Source organism: Mus caroli, chromosome 7 (genome assembly GCF_900094665.2).
Source record: "Mus caroli chromosome 7, CAROLI_EIJ_v1.1, whole genome shotgun sequence".
Taxonomy (NCBI): Eukaryota; Metazoa; Chordata; class Mammalia; order Rodentia; family Muridae; genus Mus; species Mus caroli.
This window is the reverse complement of record NC_034576.1, coordinates 124,210,898-124,222,565: the sequence shown is the minus strand read 5'-3', so window position 1 is coordinate 124,222,565 and position 11,668 is coordinate 124,210,898. Positions and strand designations below refer to the sequence as shown.

Here is an 11,668-nt window from a genome sequence, read left to right as displayed (position 1 = left end):
CTTTGAAGGTGCGTTAGTGCAGGAGTTTGGCTTTGGTGTCTGCCTGCTTAGTGTGTAGTTGGTGTGTGGGCTTCACCAGTCGCCACTTGTCCATTTCTGTTCACGGTCTCAGATCCTGAAGTGTGAAAATGAATTCTACCTGCAAAGCTGTAAGTAACCTACCTAATCTGTAATATACACACACTGTCCAGTTTTGCTTTTTGCTGTACTGCAGATTGAACCTAGAACTTGGGCCATGCTGGGCAAATTCCCTACATCCATGCATTTTCAAAATTTAAAATATGTGCTGTTGTACTTCAACATTTCCTCATCTTCAGTTTACTGTAAGCACACGGAGTTTGGGAGGTTTGTGTGTGTGTGTGGGGGGGGGGTTGGGTTATTTATTTATTTATTTATTTATCTATTTTGAGACAGGACCTTGCTATGTAGTGTAGGCTACCACCATAAGATGATCCTCCTGCCTCAGCCTCTGGAGCTGGGAATGAGGACGTAACAGTCACACCTACTTGGCTACTAGTCTTAAAACTCACACTTATAACGTGTACTGAGTTTTCACTGAAACAACAACAACAACAAAATCTTAGTGCTATGGGAGAATCGTGGCATATTTTATTTTTTTGAGATAGGGTTTCACTATGTAGCCCTGGCTGGCTTGGAACTTGCAGTGTAGACCAGGGTGTCCGTGAACTCTCAGAGATCCTCCTGTCTGCAGAGTGATGGCATTAATGTTGTTTGCCACTATGCCATGATCCCCACCCAACTCTTTTTTTTCTGAAAATGATGCAGTTTTAATATACCATTCTGCAGAAAGGGACACCAGCACAAAGAAAAGGCAAAAATTACTGTCGGGTTGATTTTGCCCAAGGCAAAATCTTTTGAACCCCTGAAGTTCCTGCCTCTTTCTCCCATAGGCTAGACATTATAAAATTCACAATCTAGCATATTCCCCTCTCAAATTCCCTATCCTTTTTATTTAGGAGGAAAAACCTTATTTAATGAATTAATTTGAGAATTGAGAGTGCCCTGTTCGCTGATTGTGGGCCAACCCATATTGTTGATTGCCTAAAACTTCTTTTTATTTATTTATTTTTTTACTTATTCACTTTACCTCCCATCTCCCGGTCAGCCCCTCCCACAATCCTTCCCCCATCCCCATCCCCTTCTCCGTCTCTGAGCGGGTGGGGACCCCTCTGGGTACCTCGCTACTTCAAGTCTCGGCGAGGCTAGGCGCTTCCTCTCCACTGACAGCCAACAATATATTTCAGAACTTTGGGAGAAGAAACAAGTCGGTTTCTTTTTTGGGTCAGTGACAGTGTTTAGGCTTAGATGGCATTTGTGCAGTTGCACCACAGCAGCCCTTGTCCTTCTAAAGGAGGTGGGTGCAGCGCGGCTGGGAGCCGCCAGGGTCCGCCCGCGCCCGCGCAGCCCTTAAGCGCCGCTCTGTACGTCGCCGGCGTACGGCGCTAGCGGCGGCCGCGGCGGGAGGCTGCGGCGCAGTGCATCCTGGGTTGGCGTAGCCATGGCGTCTCGTGTCCTCTGCGCCTGTGTCCGCCGCCTGCCCGCGGCCTTCGCGCCGCTGCCCCGGCTTCCCACGTTGGCCTTGGCGCGGCCGCTCAGCACCACTCTATGCGCTGAGGGGATCCGGAGGAGACCCGGGGCTCTGCAGTCCGCCTTGGCGCTCGCGCAGGTGACTTGCGGTGACTTTGCCGGGGCTAGTCAGGGGTCAGGGCCCCGGGCCGTCCGGGTTGGGGGAGGGGCTCCAGCCAGCTGCACAGAACCTGCAGGGGTGATGGGGTACACGGCTAGCCCCACTGCCTCACGGGTTTTGGTTGACCCCTGTCGCGAAGCTGAGTGTCTTATGATTAGAGCACAGGACTTTAACCCAGTCTTTTTTTTTTTTTTTTTTTTTTTTTTGGTTTTTCGAGACAGGGTTTCTCTGTATAGCCCTGGCTGTACTGGAACTCACTCTGTAGACCAGGCTGGCCTTAAACTCAGAAACCCGCCTGCCTCTGCCTCCCGAGTGCTGGGATTAAAGGCGTGCGCCACCATGCCCGGCTTTTGACCCAGTCTTGACTGAAGAACAAAATTGGACACCAGCTCTCATCCTTGCGAAGTGGCAATGAAGTTTAGGTGAGAGATCGAGTAGAGCACCTACTGCAGTTGGCAATTAGCGTGGTCACTTCCAAGGAAGGGCACAAGAGGAAAGCCACTTGCCTATAATAGCCCTCTCCAGAGTATTCTCTAGGTTCCTAGAGTTCTATTGTAATTTTCCCCTTGTGGCACCTTTTGTCTGTGAACTTTCTGGAAGTAAGGATAGGAAACAAGTCCTGTGTAGTTTGCATATTTGATGAAACCAGTGTGGGGCTTAAACTCTGTGAGGACATCACTTTCGACCCTAGATGCCCAACAGAAGACCCTAACTAGCCCTTTTCCCGCTCCCCTTCTGACTTTTTCCACTGGGATCAAGCCCTGGCATGGCGTTTTAAGTTCCCAGTGTGCATGCAGGATTAGGAACTACTGTAGTAGACTTTGGGCCAAGTTGAAGAACCCATTTTCATACTCAGTGACCTTCCTGAAGTAGTGGTTTCAGTCACACGTGCACGCTACAAGAAGAACTAAGGTTCTACATCCAGTCTTGAGATTCACTGACAGTGTAATAGATAGGCAGGCCATTGTCCCATTGGCTAGACCAAAAGGTTGTCATTATAAAAGTGTTATAAGGGCAGTAAAGTTAGAGACCAATTTCAGATTAAGCTAACATGTGATCTTCTGTCCTTGCAACATTGCTTCTCAAACTTAAGTTGTGCACACAGATCATTCAGTAGGTCTATAAAGTGTTTTCGTGGGCTTTCTCGATGGGGTCCTGGGACCATGCTTTGAACAGTGGTGCTCTCTGCCTGCTTTATAGAGATAGTAGAGGACCTGCTTTATGCTTACAGAATGGTTTTGGTTAAGTTCATTCACAGATGTGGAGACACAGTTGTTTGCAAAATAGTTTAGATTTGTTACTGGACTGTGGACGTCCTCTGCACAGTCAGAAAGCAGACGGTAAGCCAGCTCCGTCAAAGGGATAAGAAACCTTTTCTCTGCATCACCCAGCTTAGGTGAGTGAAATAAGTGGCTTGGGGGTTTCCAGAATATGGAGAGTAGAACAGGGAGAGTTTTGAAGAAGCGAGGGTTTATGTCCAACAGCTGTGTTTGAGGTGCTTCGTTTCCAGAGGTTTGCAGTGAGCAGGAGACAGACATGGCCTTTAAAGCTTTTTTCATGAACAGAAGACAAAGGGGAGCAAGCTAGACTCTGACGGTAACTCATCAGGATCAGGCCAGCTTACAGTCACTGCACATAGTGCCATCTTTGGTGCTTAGAGACGATTTATGTCACTTGTGAGTCTGGGGAAGAACACTGCTGAGACAACCTGTTTTGACCACAGGGAAGGTGCTTTTCTAGCAGCAGATCTCTGGCAGGAGAAGGTGGTTTAGCTACTCCAAGAGGGAATGCAGGGGAACTTGGGGCAGGATACCTAACCATCCTGTGTCAGTTTCATTGTAAAAGGTGTGTAAAGTGCTTATACTACCATAGTCAATCTTTGGGCACACACCTGGCCCTGTAGGAACCTACCAGTGATGCCTGGCGAGCTACTGACACCTAGTGGCCTACATTAGTAACTGCATACCCATAAGAGACTCTCAACCACTTTTCTCACAGTGCCTGTTCTCAGCACTGTTTCTTCTCTTCCATGTTAATTCCACTTCATACCAGCCCTGTGTTTTCTGTAACTGTTGTCTTTGAGACAGTCTCACTTTATCTCAGGCTAGCCTTAGAACTCAGGTTGCTGAGAATATGTTACTCTGCCTCACCCTCCCAAGTACTAGGACTGCAGCCCTGAACCACCATGTCTTTCCAAATCTGCTTGGATCTTCTTTTCTTTACAGTCTGGAAATTGAACCTGGGCCTCATTCATGCTGGACAAGCCCTCAATCCCAATCCCTTAATAGTTTCTAATCTCTTTTCAGCTCCTTGATATACACATGGGATATGTTAGATCCTCCTACCTCAGACTTTTCTGTCATTCTCACCATTAACATATTTCTCCCTTTCTCTTATTCCTGTCTGCTTCATCTTTTTTTTTCCTAAGATTTATTTATTATTATATCTAAGTACACTGTAGCTGTCTTCAGATGCACCAGAAGAGGGCGTCAGATCTCATTATGGATGGTTGTGAGCCACCATGTGGTTGCTGGGATTTGAACTCAGGACCTTCAGAAGAGCAGTCGGTGTCTGCTTCATCTTATCTGTGATTTCTTTAGGTCATTGTAATGAGTAGAAGGCCTCTGATATACAGTATAAAGGGATCAGTGGATTTAGACACAAAAAAGTGCCTGGCCTACTTATTCGGAAATCATCTATACTATCTCTTTAGCTAATCTCTCTAGTTTGCTGATTAAATAAGTCTGCTGCAAGGTAAGTATATCTTGATAAGGACGTGTACATAGATTCAGTCTTACGTATGTCTTTGCTAAACATAGGCTTGCCTGGACTCTGGAAAGTCCTACCTCAGCCTCCCAAATGTTAGGGTTACAACATTTGATACCACAGCAGCTCTTAGATCATTTTTCATAGACACACTCAGGGTCATGAGTGCCAACAAGCAAACCCAGCTCTTTCTCTCTTGCACACGTATTTGTTTAGTGTGAGCATGCGTGTGCAGGTCAGAGGATAACTCGAGGGAGCCTGGTTTTGGCAAGCACCTTTACCCTCTGATCCATATTGCTGTCCTTTTCCTCCTCCGTCAGTGTTGAACCCAGGGTTTCATATGTGCTAAGCAAGTTGCTCTCTCCCTGCCCCTCTTTACTTTGAGACAGGTTATCACTAAATTGCTCAGCTTGGCTTTCACCTTGTTTCTTCTGCCTCCCCTCCCAAGTGTCTGGGATTAAAAGCCCAGCAGCAGACTCATTTTCTGTGGAACAGGCTTAGCTGCAAACTAAGAACTTAAAACCCCCTGCCAGACAGACAGTGCTCTCCCATACTTGGTAGGTGAGATCTAGTCAAGGCTGCAGTGCCCAACTGAGTAAAAAACAGAAACAGCAGCCTAAGAGCAGAAGTAGTTGGATTTCATCTTAAGAATACTCGTTATGCCGGGGCCCAGCAAACACAGAAGTGGATGCTCACAGTCAGCTAGTGGATGGATCACAGGGCTCCCAATGGAGGAGCTAGAGAAAGTACCCAGGGAGCTAAAGGGATCTGCAACCCTATAGGTGGAACAACATTATGAACTAACCAGTACCCTGGAGCTCTTGACTCTAGCTGCATATGTATCAAAAGATGGCCTAGTCGGCCATCACTGGAAAGAGAGGCCCATTGGACATGCAAACTTTATATGCCTCAGTACAGGGGAACGCCAGAGCCACAAGTGGGAGTGGGTGGGTAAGGGAGTGGGGGGGAGGGTATGGGGGACTTTTTGGATAGCATTGGAAATGTAAATGAGGAAAATAATAAAAAATATTAAAAAAGAAAAGAACACATAAAGGTTTGTATGTCTGATGGGCTGTAGGGCATTCTTACCTGCCAGCGAAATACATGGGGCTGTGAGGCTTAGGGGTGGTGGCCGGTTTCATTTGTTCTAGCCAGAGACTAGTTACCATCAAAGCCAAATCAGATCTTCTGTATACCATCCCAGCTGTTAGGGTGGGTTCTTTTGTCTCATGCCTGTGGTGGCAGTGCATTGAAGAGGCTGTGGCATGCTACATTTGCCATGAGGGAACTTAAGCATTTCTGTGATGCTTTTATGTCAGTGACAGTCTTACGGAATCAGATGATGTCCAGAGCTAGAGGGACCAGCGACAACCATTCTGAAGCTTCTCAGTTGACCCAGCCCTGTGACCCGGTATTCAGTAATGACCACATGAGAGTGAGATGGTGGGGTTCTGTAGAGCTCAGGGAGCTTTGTGAGCGATGCCTGTAGGCAGGCAGTGAGGTGGCTCACCAGGTCCTCATGCCCCTCAGTTCAATCCCCAGGACTGTCCTAGGGAAGGGAGAACTGGCACCCACAGCCTGTCCTCTGACCTCCAGTCCTGTGCTGTGGTACATGTAGATCCATTCCCAGATAAAAAAGTGTTTGTGTACATTTTAAAAAGATACCAGTAGTTGTCTGCATTTACGTACAGACATTTGGGATGGAGTGACAGTCTCTCTTTCCTCCCTTTGTTCTAGGTGCCTGGAACAGTCACACATTTGTGCCGCCAGTACAGTGACGCACCCCCACTGACGTTAGACGGAATCAAGGACCGAGTTCTGTATGTCTTGAAACTCTATGATAAGATTGATCCAGAAAAGGTAACTGGTTTTGTTTTATCTTTTCCTTTATTCCTTTGTGTGTGTGTACTTGTGCACATATATACGCATGTCATGGCTCCCTGAGGAAGTCACAGGACAATTTGTAGCGGTCAGTTCTGCTTTTGCCGTGTCTGTCCCAGGAATCGAACTCAGAGGGTCATTAGGATTGGTGGCAAGCTCCTTTACCTGCCGAGTCCATTTTTTTTCTTTAGCAAATTTAATCACACAGTATAAAATTCAAAGGGTCCAAACAAATACTCAATTTAAAGTCTCCCTAGCTTTTAGCCAACTAGTTCCCCTACTAGTAGGTTGGTATTGTCCCTGTATAGGCACTAGCTTCCAGAGAGATGCACGGATATGTCAGGCAGTACACACACACACATATGCAATGTATATATGTATTTGTCTCATTTACTTTTCTATTGCTGTGATTAAACACCAAGACCAAGGCAAATTACAGAAGGAAGTGTTTATTTAGGGCTTACAATTCCACCTTGGCAGTAGGCAGGCAGGTAGGGCACTGTAGAAGTAGCTAGGCACTTACATCTTGAAGCAAAAACAGGAAGCAAAGAGTATGTTGGGAATGGAGGAGGCTTTTGATTCCTTGAAGCCTTACCCCCCTGCCCCCATGACACACCTCCTCCAAGGCTACCCCTCCTAATTTGTCCCAAATAGACACCAACTGGGAGCCAAATATTCAAATGTCCAAGACTTACAAAGGTCTATTCATTCAAACCACCATAGTATTTATGTTTATCTCCCACTGTCTTCCAAAAACCCGGGTGTTCTGGAGTATAGTTCAGGGGGAAACATACTTACCCTATGGCAGGGCCTAATTACAATTAAGAAAAACCACATGTGGTACATATACCAGAACTGTGTTTTGCTTCTTGTTTTGGTTTTGAAAGGATCTCATTATGTAGCCCATGCTGGCCCCAAACTCCCACTTTTCACCTCATCCTCCTAAGTGATGAGCTTATAGACGTACACTACCACATGAGGTTTCTTACCTTCCCTCCTCCTGTCTGTCTGTCTTTCATTTTTGGATTTTTGGAGACAAGGTTGCTCTGTAACAGCCTGGCTGTCCTGGAACTTTGTAGAACAGGCTGGCTTTGAACTCAAAGTGATTTGCCTGCCTCTGCCTTCTGAGTGCTGGGATTAAAGCTGTGCATCACTATAGCCCCACTCTTTCTTTTTTAACTTAACCTTTGGGGGTTTTTTCATGTGGTTTGTAAACAGCTTTTTTCTTTAGTAATGCAAATTTGTTGTGTGTAAGGTAGTTTGTTTTGACCAAAAGTAAAAGTAACTCTTAGGAAAGTAAACATTTACTTGGGACTGGCTTACAGTTTCAGAGTCCATTAGTGTCATGGTGGGAAGCATGGCAGCATCCAGGTAGACATGGTGCTAGAAGAGCCAAGAGTTCTACATCTTGCAGCAGCCGGAGGGTCTCTTCCCCCACTGGGGGGAGCTTGAGCATAAGGCCTTAAAGTTCACCCTCACAGTGACACACTTCCTCCAACAAGGACACACCTCCTAACAGTGTCACTCTCTGGGCCAACCAGAGTTAGTACGGCCAAACCTATTCAAACCACTACAGAAGGTGTCTGCAAATTATAACAATCTTGGGAGTTTTAGTTGTTGAGTGTGTGTTGCTGGAAATGGAACCCCAGGCCTCACGTAGACTAGGCAAATACTCTATACTGAGCTATATGGAAAGTTAGGATGTGATTTTGTGACATTGGCTGGCCTAGTACTTGCTATGTAGACCAGGCTGGCCTCAAACTCAAACTGTCTGTGCCTGCCTTCTGAGTGCTTGAATAATAACTTAAAATCTTGAAGACAGCCAGGCGTGGTGGCGCACGCCTTTAATCCCAGCACTCGGGAGGCAGAGGCAGGCGGATTTCTGAGTTCAAGGCCAGCCTGGTCTACAAAGTGAGTTCCAGGACAGCCAGGGCTATACAGAGAAACCCTGTCTTGAAAAAAAACAAATAAATAAATAAGTAAATAAATAAATATCTTGAAGACAAATGATTTTGTTAGTAAAGTAGCAAGAAAACAAATTCTCCCTGATGTCCTTTAGAATAGTAATCAAAGATCTGAGTAAAATATGTAGCATGAAATCCTTCATTTAATTTTGTTTGTTTAAGATTTATTTTATTTAAATGTACACTGTAGCTGTCTTCAGACACACCAGAAGAGGGCATCAGATCCCATTACAGGTGGTTGTGAGCCACCATGTGTTTGCTGGGAATTGAACTTAGGACCTCTGGAAGAGCAGTCAGTGCTCTTAACAGCTGAGCCATCTCTCCAGCCCCTAATTTTGTTTAAGTTAACCACCTCAAAATGAAGTTGAATAAGGTAACAAATTACACTGTATCCATGCCAGCATATGTTAAACACACCATCTTATTTAAAGCTTTGATGGTTGTTTAAAAATTGTCTATATGGTGATAAAGTAGCATTCTGTTGTCTTGGGAAGCAAACACTTTCATGGGTTAAATTTTGTTTGGTATTTCTTGCAGCTCTCCGTAAATTCTCATTTTATGAAGGACCTGGGCTTAGACAGTTTGGACCAAGTGGAAATTATTATGGCCATGGAAGACGAATTTGGTAACATTATACCTTAGCTTTGGATTTGCATGTTATGAGTCTTTGTTTTGTTATTTTTAAGAAAAGATAACTCTCTGCAGTCTAGGCCAGATGACCTTAGGAGGTTTAAACTGAAGGAAGTGCAGGAATCTGGACTGGACTCAGCTTTACTAGAGACAGTAACAGCTAATACTTGCCAGTCCTCTTACTGTCAGACTAGAGATAGCCCAGGCCAGACAGAATGCGTAGTAGAAGTAAAGGCGCAGGACATCATAGGGTCAGCAGCAAGAGTCTCACTTGTAGAGACGCTGTTGACACTTGGGGCCCCGCTATGATGACTTTAGCAATAAGCTGTGCTGAGGACACACAGCTGACGTCTGATTTTCCTGTGATGTTGCCCTTGCCTGTTCCAAGTTGTATTAAGGTCTGTTTGCTGTGCAAATGAGGCTTTATAAAATTCCTAAAATACCTTTGTAGGAACTAAGGAAGCAAAAGACTTGGGTGCCACCCAACAGAGCATGCCCTAGTTAAAGCTCTTATTAAAGATGATGCTAGCAGGAGCAGTGCTGTGCTGCCAAGGGCTTACAAGAACCAGAGCTGGACGGAGCTCAGACATGTTTGAGCCTGACAAGCAACAGCACCTCTCAAAGTGTTTTCCTATACCGTACAGTTAGTGTGCCAGTAGTAGAAGCCTCAAGATTGGGACTGCTGCTGAGAGACCACATAGATGGTACTCACTACAGTGTCTCAGCCCAAGTAAACCCTATGGAAACTATCAAAACCCAACTGCATAAAGGAACAAAGGAACACACTAGAGCATGGATGACCCTTGAGAACAGAAGTCAGATAAACACCTTCTCACATGCTGTACCCTTGCTTCACTGGCACTGAGTATCAAGAGGAAGACAGATGGGGACAGAGTATATCCAAGGTTGCCAAGAGTTGGAATTTGAGGAGTGACCTACTAATGACACTTGATTTCCTTTTAGGGATGATGAAAATGTTCAATGACAGTGGTTCTCAACCTTCCTGATGCTACCACTCTTTAATACAGTTCTTTACTTTGTGACCTCTAACCTTAACATTATTTATTAACTATAATTTGCTACTGTCGTGAAGCATAGTGCAAATAGTTGATACATGTCACTCCCAAAGGTCGAGAACCATGGCTCTAGGGGAACTGGATTAATTCTTGAGGAATTAGATAATAACAGTGGTTGTCCAACCTGTGAGCATACAATAAATTACTGAGTTGTACTCTTAAAAAAGGAGTTTTCACATAGGCAGCATTCAGGAGGCAGAAACAGGTGGATCTCTCTGAGTTTGAGACCAGCCTGGTCTACAGAGCAAGTTTTAAGACAGCCAAGGTGGTTACACAACTCATTCAAGGGGGAGGGGCTAGGGAGGGGAAGTTCCTGTTATACTAATTCTCTCAAAAATACTTAAGATCAACCTGATACACATATTTTCTAAAACCATCCCAGTTCAAAACAAAGAGGGATTCAAGATTGTTGGAGATGTGTAACACAGTCGTGTGTATTACGAGAGGATCAGATGCAAGCCAAACCTAGTGGCACAGCTATGTAAACGTCAAGGTCAGCCTGAGTAACTTAGGCTCTGACCTGAATTAAAAGTAGCAGGGGGTAAGGGTACTCAGTTCTAAAGGATTTGCTTTTTCTGTACTTACACATTGTTACCAACTTTTTGTTTTAGGGTTTGAAATTCCTGATATAGATGCAGAGAAGTTAATGTGTCCACAAGAAATTGTAGATTACATTGCAGATAAGAAGGATGTGTATGAATAAAGTATCAGGTAAGCAATCGGACATAAAACCATCTTCTCTGTCTATAGGATCAGCCTGTCTGTAGGTCTTCAATACAGCACGACTCATAACACAGAAGTTGGCAGTGCCTGACTGTCATTAGTTCTGGTATTAGTTTCTGGTTACCCAGAGCTACCCAGAGCTACCCAGAGCCCTAAGCCTTGCAGTGGTCTGTATTTTCAAGAGAGGCTGGAAAGTGTCATTCCTAGACAGGACTCAGCCCTCTTCTTAGAAGTAGTCCTACACACATATTGCATGTCACGGCCTGGAAAGAAACCTCAGTACCTCAGGCACCTGCCAGCCTAAGCCTCACCTGCTCAGGTGGCCCAGGATTGCTCCTAACTGAGGATGGGCTTTAGAGACAGGCCCAAGTTGGCTGTATTGTCAGGCATGCTGTGGGCCTGGTCATCTTGGAGAAGCTGCTGAGCTTTGAATCAGCCCGTATAAAGTCGGAATGATGTCAGGACTTTGTAAAGGTCAAATTTGGTACTGCTGGCTGTTAAACCTTAGCCAACAACCGTCTTTGTTGGTTCAGCTTTGGTGTTTTAGTGCTTGGGATACTCAGTGTCAGTGCACTGGGCTAGACTAGAATCAGTGGCTGCACACCAAGAAGAAATCCACTTCTCTTGTCATTGCCAGAGCCTTCTTCCTCACTGTGAGGACTCCGGAGGACACGCGATGGCATCGTGGCCGACTGACAGTGGTTCTGTTCAACTTGTATTTAAATTGTCTGAGTGTTTGCACCCTTTAAAAATAAATCTATTACAAAACTAATATTTTTCTCAATTAGTTTTTCTGAGATAGTCTTTTTTTTTTTTTGATTATCCAATTTTATTATGTATTGTATTTAAGGAACAAAGATTGGAACACGTGACAGGGACATGCCATGTATTTCTCTCCTTGTGAAGTCTTAATGTTCAGA

General features: G+C 45.1%; 1 protein-coding gene across 1 annotated transcript; it reads left to right on the top strand.

Moving 5' to 3' along the window:
* The first annotated feature begins 1,477 nt into the window (after window positions 1-1,477).
* Ndufab1 (NADH:ubiquinone oxidoreductase subunit AB1) lies at window positions 1,478-11,520 on the top strand. The gene is made up of 5 exons (XM_021167582.2): window positions 1,478-1,687; window positions 6,212-6,334; window positions 8,857-8,944; window positions 10,637-10,736; window positions 11,386-11,520. Exons 1-4 carry the CDS (start codon window positions 1,520-1,522, stop codon window positions 10,726-10,728), a joined length of 471 nt encoding a protein of 156 aa, XP_021023241.1. The 5' UTR covers window positions 1,478-1,519; the 3' UTR covers window positions 10,729-10,736; window positions 11,386-11,520.
* The last annotated feature ends 148 nt before the right edge of the window (window positions 11,521-11,668 follow it).